At 35.9% G+C, this 17086-nt stretch overlaps 4 protein-coding genes and 2 pseudogenes across 8 annotated transcripts; 2 read left to right on the forward strand and 4 right to left on the reverse strand.

Moving 5' to 3' along the window:
* Nucleotides 1–390: 390 nt before the first annotated feature.
* On the forward strand, nt 391–2356 carry LOC104740120 (E3 ubiquitin-protein ligase SP1-like; annotated as a pseudogene). The gene is made up of 9 exons (XR_015580728.1): nt 391–511; nt 616–689; nt 787–839; nt 928–1049; nt 1195–1290; nt 1386–1523; nt 1624–1689; nt 1789–1907; nt 1991–2356. The product of XR_015580728.1 is annotated as an E3 ubiquitin-protein ligase SP1-like (transcript).
* A 2916-nt stretch (nt 2357–5272) lies between these two features.
* On the reverse strand, nt 5273–6815 carry LOC104743305 (phytosulfokine receptor 1 pseudogene; annotated as a pseudogene).
* A 619-nt stretch (nt 6816–7434) lies between these two features.
* Nucleotides 7435–9037, forward strand: LOC104740122 (E3 ubiquitin-protein ligase SP1-like). Its single transcript, XM_087485926.1, has 8 exons — nt 7435–7449; nt 7556–7637; nt 7726–7848; nt 8011–8105; nt 8179–8295; nt 8406–8471; nt 8609–8718; nt 8814–9037. The coding sequence occupies exons 1-8, from the start codon at nt 7435–7437 to the stop codon at nt 8869–8871; spliced, it is 666 nt and encodes a 221-aa protein (XP_087342052.1). The 3' UTR covers nt 8872–9037.
* A 6-nt stretch (nt 9038–9043) lies between these two features.
* On the reverse strand, nt 9044–11213 carry LOC104740121 (inositol oxygenase 1). 2 transcript variants are annotated; one of them, XM_010460650.3, is made up of 9 exons: nt 10893–11213; nt 10566–10680; nt 10200–10486; nt 10042–10101; nt 9917–9969; nt 9717–9839; nt 9559–9628; nt 9296–9456; nt 9044–9182 (listed from the first exon to the last, which is right to left on the reverse strand). In XM_010460650.3, the coding sequence occupies exons 1-9, from the start codon at nt 10927–10929 to the stop codon at nt 9156–9158; spliced, it is 933 nt and encodes a 310-aa protein (XP_010458952.1). In that variant the 5' UTR covers nt 10930–11213; the 3' UTR covers nt 9044–9155. The 2 variants fall into 2 exon arrangements, with proteins under 2 accessions (XP_010458952.1, XP_010458951.1); XM_010460649.3 differs by having other exon boundaries at nt 10566–10686; nt 10893–11141.
* An 818-nt stretch (nt 11214–12031) lies between these two features.
* LOC104740123 (protein TOM THREE HOMOLOG 1) lies at nt 12032–14833 on the reverse strand. Of its 3 annotated transcripts, none has more exons than XM_087484436.1 (12): nt 14482–14823; nt 14208–14298; nt 14068–14120; nt 13874–13966; nt 13724–13795; nt 13462–13534; nt 13324–13369; nt 13010–13073; nt 12864–12917; nt 12653–12730; nt 12395–12513; nt 12032–12114 (listed from the first exon to the last, which is right to left on the reverse strand). In XM_087484436.1, the coding sequence occupies exons 1-11, from the start codon at nt 14674–14676 to the stop codon at nt 12421–12423; spliced, it is 912 nt and encodes a 303-aa protein (XP_087340562.1). In that variant the 5' UTR covers nt 14677–14823; the 3' UTR covers nt 12032–12114; nt 12395–12420. The 3 variants fall into 3 exon arrangements, with proteins under 3 accessions (XP_087340562.1, XP_087340561.1, XP_010458954.1); XM_087484435.1 differs by lacking the exon at nt 12032–12114 and adding an exon at nt 12136–12258; XM_010460652.3 differs by lacking the exon at nt 12032–12114 and having other exon boundaries at nt 12136–12513; nt 14482–14833.
* A 178-nt stretch (nt 14834–15011) lies between these two features.
* On the reverse strand, nt 15012–16669 carry LOC104740124 (peroxidase 4). Its single transcript, XM_087484434.1, has 4 exons — nt 16344–16669; nt 16030–16221; nt 15671–15839; nt 15012–15578 (listed from the first exon to the last, which is right to left on the reverse strand). Exons 1-4 carry the CDS (start codon nt 16539–16541, stop codon nt 15187–15189), a joined length of 951 nt encoding a protein of 316 aa, XP_087340560.1. The 5' UTR covers nt 16542–16669; the 3' UTR covers nt 15012–15186.
* Between the last annotated feature and the right edge of the window lie 417 nt (nt 16670–17086).

Genomic DNA, 17086 nt, shown 5'->3' on the forward strand with positions numbered 1-17086 from the left:
TTTAATTTCATACAAATAAAAATTCAACATTTTTTTACAACATTTAGTACACATACTTTTTGGGTTAAATGTTAAAATTATAACTCACATGCTTCTGTAGCATGAATTTAGTTTTAAATAACTAAGTGAACTAATTATAAAAATACATCAATTATCAAATGATTTGGAATTTTGGAGTTCCCTCGCTCCCGTGACCGGCGCCAACATAATCTTAAGCTGTGTTCACACCTTCCTTATGTGTCCCACGTGGACCCGTGATGACGTCATCCTTCGTGCTTGGGTTTCGTTTTTTGGATTGGGCTTCATTCTGTTGGGCCTTAACCTATCACTTGTAAGTTAGTATTTCACTTCAAAACAAACTAAGTCATTTAAGAATTAAGAGAGGTTCTTCAACCCTGCTGACCTGCTCTCCTCTCCTCTCGATTTTACTCGGCGACCCATCCCTGCTCTTCTCTCTGGATTCTTATAAGCATAGACAAGTAGACAACTCCAACCTCGCTCGATGGAAAGTGTATGTTTCCCAATAACTTTGGTGTTTTTGAAGATCAATTTAGGGTTTTTTCCTTAAGATTGTATCGTTTGATGCAAACTCTTTGTTTTAAATTTGTTGTCTAGTTGTTGGTTGAAGTAGCTGTTTTTTTTTCATGCACTGGTGTAGGATATTATCTCTTCGGCCGTAAAATTAGAAGGTTAGTCTCTCATTCCCTATATCCTTGTGGATATCTGAATGTATATCCACCGCTTCATCAATCAATCAACTAATGTTGTGTGTTTGCCATGGCTCAGGAGAGCTGACTACTTGGACAATATTACCCGTGTACGCGATCTAAATCGGTTAGGTACGTTTCTATTTTTCGAATTTTGGTTATTTTTACATCTGTATTGGTTTTGGATGATACGATCCAGTTGTGTTTTTTTTTCTTTCAGATGATGAGTTGCTTGCAAAAAACACCACGAGTCTCCTTGTTGTGGTATCCGGAAGAGTTGGTTCTGCAGCGGCCCTTAACTGCAAGAATAATGGTCTCTTGGGTGTTCTTGTGAAGGAACAGGTAATAATAATATTGCTTTTGTAATGTGTTGGCCTTTGGCATCATATGTGCTTACTCTTGTGATGGTGTTATATTGCATCATGTGTGCTTACTCTTCTGATAACATATATATATATATATATATATATATATATATATACTTCAGGCCAAAGTGGATTGTAAGATCGAGTTAGAAGATGGTAGTTTGGTAAAGACGTCTCTAAACTTTCTGTTACGTCAAGAGGAGACTCCTTGGTATCTAGTAAGATAACATTCAAACCTTTATTTGCTATTTTTTTCTGCCTGCAATTTTAACCTTTCCCTTGGTTATTTACTATCTCTCTCTCTCAAATTTAGGAAGATAATACGGGTCATCAGGTGAATGTACTGGGAGTTGAAGATGCCGTTGGATTTCATGGTATTTTTAATCGGTATCCATTTGATATGCCAGCAAGTGAACTCTTCGAAGGGGTTGTTTTACCCCAAGGCACAAAGGTTTCTTTTCGTATATTCATTGTATTGTTTTTCTCTGTTATATATATATAACACATCTTTTTACTTGGATTGAAACAACAAGGTGATTGTTTTTCTTTAGGTACTTGAACATAATTGTCATGGGCGTGCTCTTAATATTGGTACTTACTTGACTTTTGTTGGCAAGGTATGGGAACCCCATGTTTCTTTTGTTTGTTTTTTTTTTTCACGGGCTGTGCAAGTCAAGTTACATCTGATTTCGTGCCTGTGTATATATATATGGTAGGCTGTAAAAGACAAAGCTGGGAATCTCGTGATTCAAGGACCCAAGGGACGATCTCTTCGGGTCTTTAAAGGAGAGGGCTCATTTGAAAGTATGGTTGATAAACTGAAGTCAAAGTCAGAGTAAGAAACACTCATTTTATAGAATATACTTAGGTGATGAATCAGATTTGCTGAAAGAATAATATTGTGTTATTTTTTTGCAGGGCTTGTATGATGATGGGGAAGATTTTTGGAAGGGTTGCTGTGGCTTTATTCGTCATGTATGGTGTGGAATATATAAGAAAGAATTGCTAGAAGAGTTAGATAGAAGATCAAAGAAGAAGTCTAAATCATACAGCGGGACAACCCATAAGCGAGAAAAATTAGACACCAGCCCTTTGCCCGTAGGATTAGCTTGCCTTCTGGTTGAAGATTGTTGAAACGCTTGGAGTGTTGCAAAGATACAAAGGAGGAATCTTTTTAGTTTGTAACCTATCATGGATTCAGTATATAATACACTTTGTTTTGGGTCAGTTATTTTATTTATTTATGTTTTTGTTGTTCTATAAAAGTATAAAACTATAACTACTGAAGTATATAGTGTACATATAAATAATTTATCTGCCATCAAAACTCAAAAGATTCAATATTGAACAATGGAAAAATCTAAGACATTTCAACAAAAAAGGAATAATCAAAGATAAAGACTTGAGTTTTAAACAAAATGTCAAAATTGATGCCTTTACAATCTATATAGTTAATGAGTGAAATCACAGGAGTTAGTATAACCTCGTTAATTAATAAAATCAAGTATTTATATTAAAACATAATATGATTGTCCATTCTCCGACGTAAAAGAACTATGCAAAATATTCTTTCATGCATAAGCATAACTTATGATGTGTACTTTCATACTTATGCAAAATATACTTTCATACTTATGCAGCATAAAGTACACATTACGATGGCATATTTTGTTCTATTTTACAGTATTTTAAAATACACTATTACGATGAATTAAAAGATTTGTTGGGAAAATAAAGAATCTGATGAATTGATGAATTTCATCAATGCTACTAATAATTAAGAAAGATGGAAAAAATACCAAAAAAAATAATTTCTCTTTCATAATTAACTTCTTATTTCTTTTCTTTTTCTTTTTAAAAGTGGCTGATGGTTTTATTAAATTATTTTTATTGGTTATATGTAGTATTAATTTATTAAAAATGTTTTTGTTAATTGTCATGTTAATTTTATTCAAATCAAACTATGGAAAGCTCTATTATGTAGAACGCTCAACAAAAAAAACATGTGGATGAACTGATCACTTTTCCTATATTTTTTTAATATTAGAATTTGAGTTTGAGTATAAACAAATGGACTAGACTGGACTTGACGAGTGCCTCTTTTGTGCAATTTCATTAATCCAAGTGTAAGTTGCTTTTTTCATGATGTATTTGTTGTTGAATGCCAAATACAAATTCTAACATTGACAATCTTCTATACCGTTGATGTTAATTGGAATCAACATATTAGTTGGCAAACTAATTGCAATAAGGAATACGATTTTTGGATAGGTTAAGTTATAAGTACATGCATCATTTTGGGTATCTGTATTAAACGTTACTAGAATCGGGGGTGTATTAATTTAGGTTTGTGCTTTGTTAATGGTTTAATCACATTTTGATTTGGGTGGATTTTTTTCTTAATGGTTTGATATATTAATATCAGTTGTGTGTTTGGTATGGTGTAAGTGTGTAGTTAGCCTCCATATTTTGGATTTTTTTAGTTAGTTTAACTTGATTTGATTTCTATTTGGAGTGTCTTTGCATAAAGAATTGAATGAGCCCTTTCGCTTTGACGATAAAAAATTGAGCAAGGATTTTGGTGTCATTCACAGGTTTAGGTTAGTAAAAAGTGTATTTATATAAGTTGATTGTTTCTTTCTTATGCATGTTCTTTACTATGTTTTGATGCTGTAACCAGCTATTGGTCGGAACCAGATGTGATTTTTCCTCGTTCTCGATCATCTCTAACAATCGAACATTTACGTGGTGGTTATGAATTTGTGCAAATTCCATTAATCCAAATGTAAGTTTTTTTTTTTTTTGATGTAGTATATGATATTATTGGTTACCAACTATACAAGTTCTAACATTGACGATAAAAATTCTAAACAGTTGATGTTGATTGGGAACAACACTTTAGATGGTATACTAATTGAAAGAATGAAATACGATTTCTGAGATAGGATGACAATGTATACTCAGGTAAAAAAAAATGTTACAACTGAAATTATAGTATTTACTTTGCTGATGTAGTGCTCTTCTTCTATATTGCAGATCATGAACAACGACCAAACATGGCAACCCATGTTCAGCTTTGACTACAAGGTGACTGGTTTTCTGATTTTTTTATATGTTATATGCACTTTCTGTGAGGTAAACTACATAAGCCAACTTCAACTTGGAAGCAATACTCCCATTAAAGCTAGTTGTAGCATTGACAATTTTCTATATCGTAGAATTGTCATGTTATTATAATTTAATAGTTTTTATGTATCATAAAGGTTGATGTTCTTTTTATGTATCACAAATGATGTTTTTTTAAGTGTATTTAATATATTGTTATTTTTAAAATCAAACAACTAATTAGTGGTTTTACTTTTATAATAATAATTAAATATAGATATACATTTGAATGACAAATGTAAAAAAAGAATGAGTAAATAAGTATTAAAAGAAATATAAAACAAAAATAATTAATAATAATATAATATTTATTATTTTTTAAAATCTTGGTGAAAATCCTAAATCATCTATTATGATACAATGAGAGTAGCATACTAATTATTAACATAAATTTATGGGTCACATAAATTTATTGATTAATATGCATGCAAGTATTTTGCCAATAACATTTTGCACAAATTTTAATTCGCATTTTGTCAACTTTCTTTTCGACACTCTATTTATCCGTTACCAATAGTGAACTTATTTTACTCACGGCCGGTTTTCTAATATTCTAGTGATATATGGTTTACAATTTTGGCATTTGTTTGAGATTGCAATTTACTTATCATGTCCCCAAGACATTTGCAATTTACTTATCATGTCCCCAAGACATTAACGCATTATCAAGCCCACAGCCTTCGGTGTGTATCCCATACTTGGTGTTGTAACTCAGGTTTATCATAGTCGTGATTCTTCTTAAAGTACTACATCAAGAAACCCGCAATGAAATCAGCTTTCAGATGTTACAAAACTCGAAACAACATTTCAAACTAAATATTAAGGATCTATATATTATATACCTTGTGGTGAACAATAGATTCATCAAACGAAAGCGTTAGTAGACATCGAGCTCTGTCGCTATAATAAAAAAATAAAAAAAGAGAAACCCAAAAGTCACTCCATATGAAAACTTTAAGGCAAAGTCACCATCACTATTGGTTCATGATCTGAGGTTGTGGTACGTATGTAACATGAACCTTGATGCCGTGAAAATTAAAAGCTGAACAGCTTGTGGCGAAAAGCAAAAACAACCAAGGATAAACCAAACCCAAGAGCCACTCCATATGAAAAATGTAAGGCAAAGTCACTATCACTGTCACTCTCGCTGGTTCTTGGTAGCTTCTTGCCTGGTGCCTCTAGTTGACATTGAAGCACGTAATCACCACATAGATGGTTTCCCTCGAAACTTGAGATAGGAAATGTAAGAAATTGACCACCAGAAGGGATTTTCCCTGAGAGACTATTGTTAGCGACACTGAACTTGGACAGTAATGTCAGTTTCTCCAGAGATTTCGGGATTGAACCAGTAATACGGTTATTGGACAAATCAAGAACCACTAGGCTTGTCATTTCCGAAAGCGAGCTAGGGATCGGTCCCGATAATCTGTTGGCATTCAGATTAAATACATAAAGCTGCTTCAAGTTTCCAAACTCCTGCCATATGGGTCCAGAAAGATTGTTTTGGCTGAGTTCAAGCGTTGGAGGGGACAAGAACATCTGTTTATACTGCATGTATGTGAAATCTAGAGATGGGTATTGGAATGAGACATCTTCAGTTGTGAGCCTCTGGAGCCTGGTTAAGCTTTTTGGGATCTTTCCTGTGAATGAGTTATTCGACAAATCCAAGTAGAAAAGGTCGGTGAAACCATCAAACCAATTCGGGATAGCTCCAGTTAAATGGTTGCATGATAGATCCAACACATGTAGATGGGTGCTCGTACTCAACCATCTTGGGATTTGACCGGTAAGCCTACAGTTTGGAATAGCAAGTACCACCAGGTTCTCGAAATGAAGACTCAGGTCACCAGGTAACATCTCTCCATGAAAATTCAAGGTGAGAATCAGATTCGTCAGGTTCTTGCAGTGCTGAAGGACGTGAAGTGTCGATGAAATGTTAACAAGGCTGCAATTTGAAAGCGAGAAATAAGAAAGGCTTTGAAACTCCTTGAAGCTCTCAGGCACCTGGCCGCGGAAGGGGTTCTGGGAAAGATCAACGTTCCTCAGGTTTCTGCAAGCCGGTAGATTTTCAGGCAAAGAGCCATTGAATCTATTGGATCCCAGATCAAGTAAGGTCAAGTTAGTCATCACAGAACAATTTAGACGCAAAGGACCACTCAATGAATTGTTCCCCAAGTTAAGCAAGTTCAAAGTCTGTGAATTTGCCAACGACTTGGGGATTCCTCCTGTGAATCTATTAGAGCGAGCCATGAGAGACTTGAGCTTGAGCAATTCGTTGAACACTTCAGGGAGTTCACCAGGAGTCTATTCCAAGAGACATCGAGATTGAGCAAGGCTAGAGAGGTTAGCAAGTGCAGGACTGAGCAAACCAGAGAGATTGTTCTGATACCATGTTAGAATATTGAGAGGAAGAAGAAAAGAAAGTAAGAGACTTTGTCTCTTCTCTTTTTGAGAAGACAAAGAAGGAAAACTTAAATTTTTGTTTACATGAAACTTGTTACATTTTTGTTTTACAACACACCACAGTTATATATAAGTCGTACGGTCGTAACCGTTGGTAACTTGTCACAACCGACATGTCGAACATATCTAATAACAACCGAATGTCTACACTATTCTTCAGTAATTAGAGACACATTAATTCATTTAATTATAGAACTCCATTAATAAGACCAAACTCAATTACAAACTAACAGAAACAGCTTAGCAGCTCTAGGACAAGAGCAACGAGCAGCATCACCCACCGATGATGGTAGTAAAGACCCATGTCGGAAAACAGGAAGAGAGAAAGTGAATCTAATCTCCAAAAAAATCGCAACTTTTTTTAACTCTGTATACCTCGGTCCCGGACTCGGAGGAGCAGTTACAGCAGACACATGACATGAAGATGAAGCGAACGAGAGAAAGAAAAGGTCATCATAGTTGACCGTTGATTCTCATGTCCTTCTCGCGTTGTCTGACTATTAAGCGAACAGAGATTAATTAAAAACAACCTTTTCAAATTTATTGGGTTTTTATTTATTTAAAAAAATATATTTATTATGTTTATTTTTTTAATAATCCAGGATATATTTCCAGACCTATGTGGGAACAGAGACTAATCCCCTAGGGCCCGAGACTTTTTTTACTGATTTGTTTTGTGTGAAAGAATTATCAAATTCGAAGACTCAGATTTTGGATTTAAAAAAGTAGAAACGATGTTTGCGCTGCTGGTGGTGCCGCTTTCCTTTACTTAAGGAGTTCGGACTGTAAAAGGTTACGACTTTGCTCAATTTTTTTATTTACAGTATTTGTTTTTTTTTTCCCGTAATTTATAAGATTATTCTTCTCTGGACGACCAACAACAGTCAAGCTCAGATTCTGAACAGAACTGTCCGCGTGAAAGAGCTTCAAGAGTTGGGTAGGGTTTTGAGATTTTTTTTTTTTTAGCTTTCAAAATCCAAGAATCGAAAAAAACCTATGAATTGGATTTTTTTTTTTTTTTGTAGGGGAATTGATTGGTAACAGCGATATATCGAGTCTCCTTGTCGCTGTATCTGGAAAAGTCGGATCTAATGAAGCTTTCATGTGTAAACGCAGTGGCGTTTTGGCTGTTTCTCTCACTGAAAAAGGTTTTTTTTTTTTTGGATTCTTTCTTGTATCTTCTTTACATCTCTCTCTCTCTCTCTGCTTTGAAATTATAATATTAATAGAGAGAGTCAGAAAGATTTGTTGTTTGTTGTTACTCTCTCATTAGGCCGAACTTGTTGTTAAAACGGAGTCTTCCAAATAAGCTGGTTTATTGAAAACGGAGTTTAAAGAGGCTGGTTTATTGAATACGGAGTCCGAAGAGATTCTACTAAGCCAGAAAACTGTCCCTTGGTTTCTGGTAATATATTTAATGTTTCTTTGTTAGAAAACTTTTACTCTGCCTGATTGTTTTGCTATCCTATCTCTTATAGGAAGACGATACTGGCCGGGTTAATGTAGTTGGATTTTATGGTACTTTTAAAAGAAATGTGTTTGATGAACCTTTGAATGAACTTTACGAAAGGGTGCTTCGTCGCAAAGAAGTCAAGGTATAAAGCAATTCGTCTTTCGCTAGCTTATTCCAACAACACCTCTGGTTGAAGCAATGATATGATATGTTGTGTTTTTTCTTTTTTCTTCTTCTTTCTTAATTTTGTAGATTGTTAAACACACTTGCTCTGAGGAATTTCTTGAGATCGGTACGCCTTTGAGTATTATCGCTAAGGTTATATAAGCCCAATCGTTGTTTTTTTTTCTTTTTTCTTTTTCTTTTGTTTCTTGTCTACCATTTGTTCATGATTCACTTTCATTGACAGATTAGAAAATATACATTCTGATTGTTTTTCTTCTTTGTACTAAAAGGCTTACAGAGGCAGAGATGGGACTCCCACAATCCACGCACTACCCTCTCTAGTCTTCAATGGACGTAAAGAACTCAAGGAATTGATTGGTACTATGGAATCAGATTCAGTGTAAGAAACATCTCATGTAGTTTCTTTTTAATTGGCAAGTGAGAGAAGTCATATTGTTATTTTCTAAGAGAAGTTTTTGCCGTCTCATTTTGCAGGTCTTATTGGAGTTGCTCCATTTGGTTGACAGCTTGGGGTATGGTTTTCTCGCTGTAGGCCTTTTTGCAGGATGACCACGCTTTAGAATAGCGTTTTCAGTTTTAATTTTGCTTTTGGGATTCTTCTGGTTTTAAACTCATCCCCTGTCATATCTACTAGTCACTGACTTTATAATGTGTATTTTATCAACCGGAATGCACATCTCTAAAACACCCGTTGCAAATGGAACTTAGCTCAAACGAAACAACAACACTCTGTTTTATTCTTCAAGGCATGTCCATTATTGCCTTTAGGTTTACAGTTACATTCAATTTTATTAGACAACTTTCTACTTCTGAGTTTCACCACTTCAACTTTGCCGGAAAATACTGCAAACAACAGAAGGCGATAGATTTAGCCGGTTAGGAACAAGAAAAACTGAAGTTTGCATCTAGATTTGACCATATCAAATGTGAAGATACAATTGTACATATATATATACCTTGTTGATCAGAGAGAGATAATATGGTTTCACTTCATCCACGTTTACACGAACTTTGCTTTTGCTGTAGAGATCATACTTGTTGAACACTTTCAGCCACTTCATGTTCTCTGTGTCTTCATCGTTCATCAAATGCTTGTATGCTTCTGATTTGTGAAGAGCTGCAAAACCATATAACATGAAGAAACCCGGTGACTTTTATAGTCATGACTCATCTATATCACCCCGTAGATGTGAGTAAATGGGAATGTGTTTCAAGATACCGTAGAAAGAATGGTATCTGATGATGAAAAGACCGGCTGATGGTAATGTAGTTTGATTCTCTTTTGCAACCTGTGAGATTCAGCTTTTATAGTCAAATAGAGATTCTTACATGTCCGGTATAAGTCGAAAACAAATGTTGAGATTATAATTTACTTACGAGATACATATAATCATCATGTCCCCAAGACATTAACACATTATCAAGCCCACAGCCTTCAGTGTATATCCCGTACTTGGTGTTGTAACTCGGGTTATCATAGTCTTGATTCTCCTTGAAGTACTACATCAATAAACCCGCAATGAAATCAACTTTCAGATGTTTTAAAACTCAAAACAATGTTAAAGTATCTTATATACCTTGTGGTGAACAATAGATTCATCAAACGCACATCCCACCGGATATGTATCACCTGTAAAAGAGATATTAGTCATTCGAGAAAGAATAGAAGAAAACGATCCTCACCAAACACAACAAAACTCACCAACAACAGCCCACTGAGGAAGCTCACCAAATGAAGAGTGAAGAAGAACTTTTCCAAGATCTGAATTCACACAATACACACCAATACAAAAAAAATCATTAAACAGGTAAACCATCTGTTAATGCGATCGAAACGAATCATCAAATAGAATTTAGTACCATGGATAAGACCGGTCAGATGGAGCCAGTCTTCATCAGGGTAATCTTTTCTGATGGCTTCAGCTGTCTGAAGCAAATGCTCAATCTGAGGTTCGTCCAAATCAGGATCACTCTCGTCGATGAACTCATTCAGAAGCTCACAGCATTCCCAAATGCTCATCTCGGTTCGGTTTAGCTTCCCGTATTCGTCCCTCATCTTCCTCACGAAATCAACTGTTTGGCCAATGTGATTTACCCTGTAAAATTCCTCAACACCTCTTCTCCTCTCACTCTCAACATCATAATCCCTTTCATATGAAAACATCGAATAAAGTTTCGATTTTGCAATCTCTCTGGTGTGAATATGACTCGAAAAAAGATATTTACCTGAAGGTGTGACCAAAGGAGTTGGTGTGAGGAGCCTCAAAACCTGCATCTAACACCAACTCTGTTTCTTGTTCCTCTTTGGTAATCCCCTGATTCTTCTCTCCAATCTCATCTCCTGCATCTATTCAATGATCATAATCAAAGTTTTCCGAATTCAGTCCGACAAACCCACAAAATAAAAACTGAAACTGAATCCAAAACTCATGAGATCATCCATGATATGCGAATCTAATGACCAGATCATTTCAAAACAGAACATGGACCCAATTTAAAAACTTGAAGAAAGCCCTACACTAAAACTCAGAAGAAGATAAATGAGTAACGAACCGTTCTGATCTGAGTGGCGATCGAAGATAATCGTCATGGAGAATCACAGATCCAGAAAATCAAAGCAGCTAGGGTTTGTTGTGGGAGGAGAAAGGAAGATATATGTTGACTTATACATATATAGGTGAAAAGCGAGTCCTCAAGTGAAAATAATGGAAGAAGTGAGTCCTTGGCCATTATTTTTCAGAAGCAGGACTCTCAAAGTAGTGTCCTTGAATGGCAAAATATTCAAAAGTTTGTCCTACTTTACTGGATTTAGGGTTCATGCAGAGAAAAACATAAAAGAACAAAGAAACAGCTGTTATAGTTTGAGATGAGTTTAGACTTTAGACAACGACTTGGCGCGTCATTATGTTTTTAAAAATGTTATCTTGCGCACGTGTCAAGCTTTTGAATCCACTAACACACACACAAAGGAAGAAAAAATGAATTTTCTTTTTTCTGATCACTTTTATATTTTAGTGTAAAAACACAAACGTAACTGATCCAAAATCTATAACAAGACATAAATCACTCAATATAGTCAAAGATAAATTTAAATGTGATTCTGTAATCTCGTATCGGTCAAATGATAAAACAGACGTAGAAGAAGAAAAACAAGCTTTAAAGTTGGAAAAGGTTACGATTTTTAATATATTTTCTTGTAAAAGGATTTAATAAAATAGTTATAGTACGTTACTCGTGTGAAGAACATGAGCCGTCAGAAAAATCACAAAAGAAGAAGATTCACGTAACTTAAGGTGAAAGGTTTGTTTTCCTTCTCTTATCCTCACCGTTTGTTTATTTCCTCGATAAACGAATTATTCTGACTCTGACTCCGCTGGATCGGTGGTTTTTGCTTTTTAATTGATACACCAGTGGTGTGCTTTGGACGACCAAAGAGGAAGACATCTTTCTTATCCTACAATTTTTCGTACGTTCTTTGCTGGTTTTAAAATTCACTATTTTTGCCGATTGCGTCTTTGTCTCTCTCTCTCTCTCACAATTCATATGACAACAAACTGATCTAAATACACATTCTGCAAAATTTATTTACAGTTGAACAACATTTTGTACTTGGAAAGACAAGAACACCATTATTAGTACTTGGAAAATTTCACCTAACTTTCAGTAGACAAAAGTGGGAAAAGACAGTAGAATTAAAACCAACCAGTCAAAACTACTTCGATTGGAAATTTGAAATGACAAGTCAAGGTCCATATATCACCAAACTACCTTGAAACTGTATAAACAAGAGAGACTATTACTTACTAATCAACCACATCGAATTAGTTAGAAAGAAATCACAACCACATTGTTCTGCAACCCCCTTACAATGTACATATTTTTCTATTAAAGGAACAAGAACCCCTCTGTTTACCGGTACCTACACGATATTAACTTCCGGTTTAAACCCAAAAAAGAAAAAAGAAAAACAGATCATCTTTCGACCCTTCTTCTTCAGCTGTTTCTTAAATTTTTCTTTGTTATTGTATCATCCAGTAAAAAGGTACCGTAGTTACCTCAGTGTTTCGATTGTCAAACATTTTCAGTGGATTGGACTGTACTGTGTGATACCGCGTTTTGGTGGAAGCTTTCTTAGGATAAAGAGGACCAGAGACGAAGGTAATATCTCCACCAACTGTAAGTTAACACGACACACACTTTTGCTTAGACATTTTCAAAAGATTTTCACATTTAGAGTGTAAGATCCACGTAGTGTGTATATATATATATATGCATATCTATGGTATCTCAATAGGTGTATAGAGAGAGCTTACCAGATAGTATATGAAGTTTAGGATTGGGTGATCTAAGACATCGAGATCTGCTGCATCGTCAAACGCATCAAAGCACATCTAGACCATTAAAAGATGATGAAATTAAATTTCTGGTTAGCTTTCGTTTCGGGGATTGACCACTAACAAAGAGAACTCAACCAACAAGACACAGTCTATTCATATCAATTAGTATGATGAGTATATCTTTTACCATGATGCATCTGATGAGGAAACATGTAAAGCATATGCTTGTTACGTATCCAACCTGCAATTCGAATAACAACATAAAAAGGGGTTTAAAATCCAAGAATGGAAATAGAAGATCGGGGTAACTTTGGTTTAAAATCCAATGTTCACCTCTTGTAGCTTCTTGCGCCGCCCTTTAGATTCTACTGGAAATCGTTGAAGCATCAGGAAGAGCCTGCAAAGAAATAGTCACAAAATAGGATAAACCAAGGCAACTTCATAATAATTTTGTTTTCATAACAGTAGTGGTATATAGATAAAGCCTGATGGCACTAAAAGGATCAAGTCTAGCCAGCCAGCCATCAGAGGAGGGCAGGAATCCTAGTTTACACAATGATGACAACAACTCATTTGTGGCAGCAAGTAACAAGCATGTAAACTGAGCTACCATCATGGTGTAGCATATGCAGTGGCAACACACTTACCTTCCTCCATATAGTAAAAAGCCAAGTGCCGCGAACAATGAGACACCTGCAATATACATTCACAAGAGATGAGCCACAGAGCACGTAAAACGAATATAATCAATACACGTACAAGATGAATTATGCTTCAAGCTATACCTGCAAAGAACATCTTAGAAATGATTACCATAAGGTGAACAGGCTTCCACCACAATACCAACCAAAGAGCAATCTGGAATTAATAAATTCACATGAAAGATTAAAGCTGAGGAAGCCCACATCAATCAGACACAGATGGAGAGCAAGGAATTGTAATAACAAGCTCAGGCCCACAGACCACCAAGTTCAAGGTTAACTCTAAGACTTTGCAAATCTCTCAGATATTAGTTACTAGAAAGGCCAAATAGAAAGTTAGTTTCACCTGAATTACGTATACAACTGCATTAATTGTGAAGAAACTTGGCCTCAGTCCATCAGTTGATACAGCACGTGCCTGTCGGGATGGAGTTAACATCAACAACAATGTACCAGAAACAAATTTTTAAAGAATATACAGAACATATTGTTTCACCTGGTAGTAAATTTCTGCCCAAAAGAGGACCAGAAGCGCATATGTAGTGAAGAAAGCAAGGCTTGGAATGTCAAGCAACATGTGTTGCAGAATCTACAAGAAAAATCAAGAAAAACTTGCAAGTTTAGAAATTTCACAAAGACCACCATCAATCAATGAGGTTAAATCACAATGACACAATGGAGACACCAAACCTCTGGCTGCATATTCTGTGCATCTCGTCGGAAGACAAAAACTAGAGCTCGAACTACAAGGAAGAAGACGAAGCAATCAACAAAAAAGATACACAGATAAACTAAAAAAAAAAAGTAACAAGAGAGACAAGAAAACACACCTCCGTTCACCAGGAAATTGAGAAAATGAAAGACCTTTTGTGTCGTCCAGCCATATTCAGGAACCCTCAATTGTATTCTTACCAATTGAACCTAGAACCAAAAAAAAAATGGAAACTTTCAATCAATTTTAGGGCTTTTCTTAACCAGCCCGCAACACATTCAACCTTGAAATCCCTAATCTTTTCAATTTTCAGATTAACCCATTTCCCCAAATTCCAATCTCAAACCAAACATTTCAAAAAAAAAAACGAGAAGAGGACAAAGTAACGGTACCACAGCAATGACGGAAACAATCCCATAAAGAACAGCGAGGATATGAAAGATACGATCTTGCCACACCGGAGATTCGTTCACATCCGACCACCAATTCGTAGCCTCCTTTAGATTAAGCGCTACGATTGCTGCCGCCGAAGAAGACGACAAAATCCCCGACGAAGATGACATCATTCCCAAGCCGCCGCTTCTCATCTCCGGCAAATAAAAAACAAACACACACAATACTGCAGATTCCTTGTAAATTGAGAACTCCACGATAAGAGAATCGATCGTGGTATTTATAGTATTACCCGAAATAAGATTTTAAGGACTGTGACAGGGGAATACAGAGAATGACGTGGAAGAAATTGAAGAGGAGATTGAAAAGTAACCGGAAATAACCGGTGATTCTCTCCGTTGGGAGAAACTTGTGGTGACCGACACGCGACGTTGTTATTATAGCTCCACGTGTATGCATAATGTGGATAATGTAACTTTTCAGAGATTGTGACTAACGTTTTTTAACCATGACCAAAAAGGTCCAAAACTAATAACGATTGGGACCTTATTATTATTTCAATTTCAAATAACAAACGAATTATTTCAGAAATTAGTTACGCACAATTACCACAATAATGAATCAAATGGGATATACATGTAATATAATTTGAATTTTAATGGTCTCGAAACTTTTTTCGGAGAAGACTAGTAATAGTAACTCTTTTAATTAACAGCAGAGCAGATCCTTCGGATTTGTCCATCTGAGCCGGTGAGTGTCTGAATATCTCCCATCTTGATCATTGCAGCTGCGAAGTCAGACGCGAATCTAGATGGGTTTCTGCTGTACTCCGTCACGATACTGTCTGTTGAAGCTCCGGTTCCGAACAATACCTGATCGCTTGTCAAAAGTCCTTTCTTTTGCATCAAGTTTCTGTAGTAGTTATTGTCAAACGAATTTGGTGTCACTTGATCTAGTGGTGCTAGAGTCGTATCTCCACCGTTTGCTGGACAGCGACGCTTACGTGTGCTGGAGAATCCTGCGTCAATGTCACTAGAGTTGTCGTAAAGCCTATCCCTGAACGTGGAGCATTGAGCCTGCCCTAAGGTGTGAGCTCCTGCAAAATAGGGTTTACGTGTGTCACAAGAAAGGTCTTAAATGTTAAGAAATTAGTGACTAATAAAAGTGTGATTTTCTAGGGTGACTGACCTGAAAGAGCGACGAGGTCTCTCGTGTTGAGTCCTTTTCGAAGAAAGAGATCAGAGAGTGTGTCGAGGCTTGCACTGAAGCTGGGGAGATCGCCGCTGTCTGCAATAGCTCTAAACGCGGCGGTGGAATCTCTCCGACCAACCTTCACTGCGTACCTTGGACCTCCGACCTATTGATGATACCAAAATTTACATATTTAAGAATTAATAATTAGAACTAAGATAAAACGATATATTGTCGTAACAAGAAAAAATACTATATTTCTTACAAAAATTTGTAAAAAAATAGTAGTTTTATTAATATGATGTTATGTTTGAAGATATATGTATGTAATGATGGATGGAGAGAGGGAGACTAACGTATTCAGAAGCGTCTCTGGCAGCAACGGCAATAATATCAGCGCAAGAAACTACGCCGGGACAGACACTCTCCACAGCGGATTTGGCTTGATCGATAACTTCGAATCCTCTTGCCGATTGAAAATTTGCTAGTGAATCTCTTTCACTCTCCATAGTAGGAGTTGCCACGAGCATGATCGATGCATCACAACCCTACAAAAAAAAAAAAAATTAAACCAGAACATAATTTTTAGAGCGGTATTGTATGTATACACATGTTGGAGCAACTTGAAAAAAAAAACACATGTTGGAGCAAATGTTAATTAATTACATACGTTAACGAAGCAGTCGTGGAAATGGAGACGGATGAGAGACGCAGCCATCCTACGTTCACGGCTGATTGCGGTTCGGATTGATGATCGGATGGTTGAGAGAGCGTTTGGACAAGTTTGGTCGTAGAAAGTAGGAGAAAGTTGTGCTTGACAGAAACAAGACAAACTCAACAACAATACAAGAATCTTGAAGACCGCCATTTAGAATTTAGTGTTAAACAAGAAGACTCTTTTTTTTTTTTTTGTAGTTTTGTAAGTAATAAAACAAATTTCTCGTAAGTGCTAATAGCGAAGTGATTGATGAATTGAAGGTGATTGGTGTGACTTTTGGAAATGAGACGAAATAAGACTTACATATATAGGAGCGAAATAATCAAAATCGTGGTCACTTTTTTCTGCGGGAGCGCGTGAAAACCATCCGACGACCTTTTCCAGTAGTTGCCTTTTCTCCTTTAAGGCTTGCAGCCTTGAACAGAACATCCTAAATATTTTTTATATGTTATGATTATTGCAATCTTTCATTACGATTTAAGAGTAAAGTATTGAAAAAGATGGTTACATTCACATATTGAATTTAGCAATCTGAAATTACAATTATACTTTGTGATGAATGTTAAACTGTAATAAACTTTATCTAATTGATAAAGAACTAATTAAATAATATATTTCAACAATTTTTCTTTTCTTTTCTTTGAAATATTCGTTTTAAGCAAAAGAGTGTGATTTGGGGGGTATATGATTATATG

The sequence above is a fragment of the Camelina sativa genome, chromosome 14 (genome assembly GCF_030686135.1).
Source record: "Camelina sativa cultivar CO46 ecotype springtype chromosome 14, ASM3068613v1".
Lineage (NCBI taxonomy): Eukaryota > Viridiplantae > Streptophyta > Magnoliopsida > Brassicales > Brassicaceae > Camelina > Camelina sativa.

What these genes read in the sequence shown, in the direction of transcription:
- LOC104740121 (XM_010460649.3), bottom strand. Translation starts at nt 10,929, where the DNA reads ATGACGATTATCTTCGATCGCCACTCAGATCAGAACG. An exon ending in CAGATACCATTCTTTCTACG is followed by an intron (nt 9,457 to 9,558) that starts GTATCTTGAAAC and finishes ATGGTTTTGCAG; the next exon opens with CTCTTCACAAATCAGAAGCA. An exon ending in ATCTCTCTCTGATCAACAAG is followed by an intron (nt 9,183 to 9,295) that starts GTATATATATAT and finishes TGTTGTTTGCAG; the next exon opens with TATTTTCCGGCAAAGTTGAA.
- LOC104740123 (XM_087484436.1), bottom strand. Translation starts at nt 14,676, where the DNA reads ATGAGAAGCGGCGGCTTGGGAATGATGTCATCTTCGTCGGGGATTTTG. An exon ending in CACAGAATATGCAGCCAGAG is followed by an intron (nt 13,967 to 14,067) that starts GTTTGGTGTCTC and finishes TTTTTCTTGTAG; the next exon opens with ATTCTGCAACACATGTTGCT. An exon ending in CAGTTGTATACGTAATTCAG is followed by an intron (nt 13,535 to 13,723) that starts GTGAAACTAACT and finishes TATTAATTCCAG; the next exon opens with ATTGCTCTTTGGTTGGTATT.
- LOC104740124 (XM_087484434.1), bottom strand. Translation starts at nt 16,541, where the DNA reads ATGGCGGTCTTCAAGATTCTTGTATTGTTGTTGAGTTTGTCTTGTTTC. An exon ending in TCCACGACTGCTTCGTTAAC is followed by an intron (nt 16,222 to 16,343) that starts GTATGTAATTAA and finishes TTTTTTTTGTAG; the next exon opens with GGTTGTGATGCATCGATCAT. An exon ending in CCAGAGACGCTTCTGAATAC is followed by an intron (nt 15,840 to 16,029) that starts GTTAGTCTCCCT and finishes TATCATCAATAG; the next exon opens with GTCGGAGGTCCAAGGTACGC.
- LOC104740122 (XM_087485926.1), top strand. An exon ending in TGTTTCTCTCACTGAAAAAG is followed by an intron (nt 7,849 to 8,010) that starts GTTTTTTTTTTT and finishes CTTCCAAATAAG; the next exon opens with CTGGTTTATTGAAAACGGAG. An exon ending in ACTATGGAATCAGATTCAGT is followed by an intron (nt 8,719 to 8,813) that starts GTAAGAAACATC and finishes CTCATTTTGCAG; the next exon opens with GTCTTATTGGAGTTGCTCCA.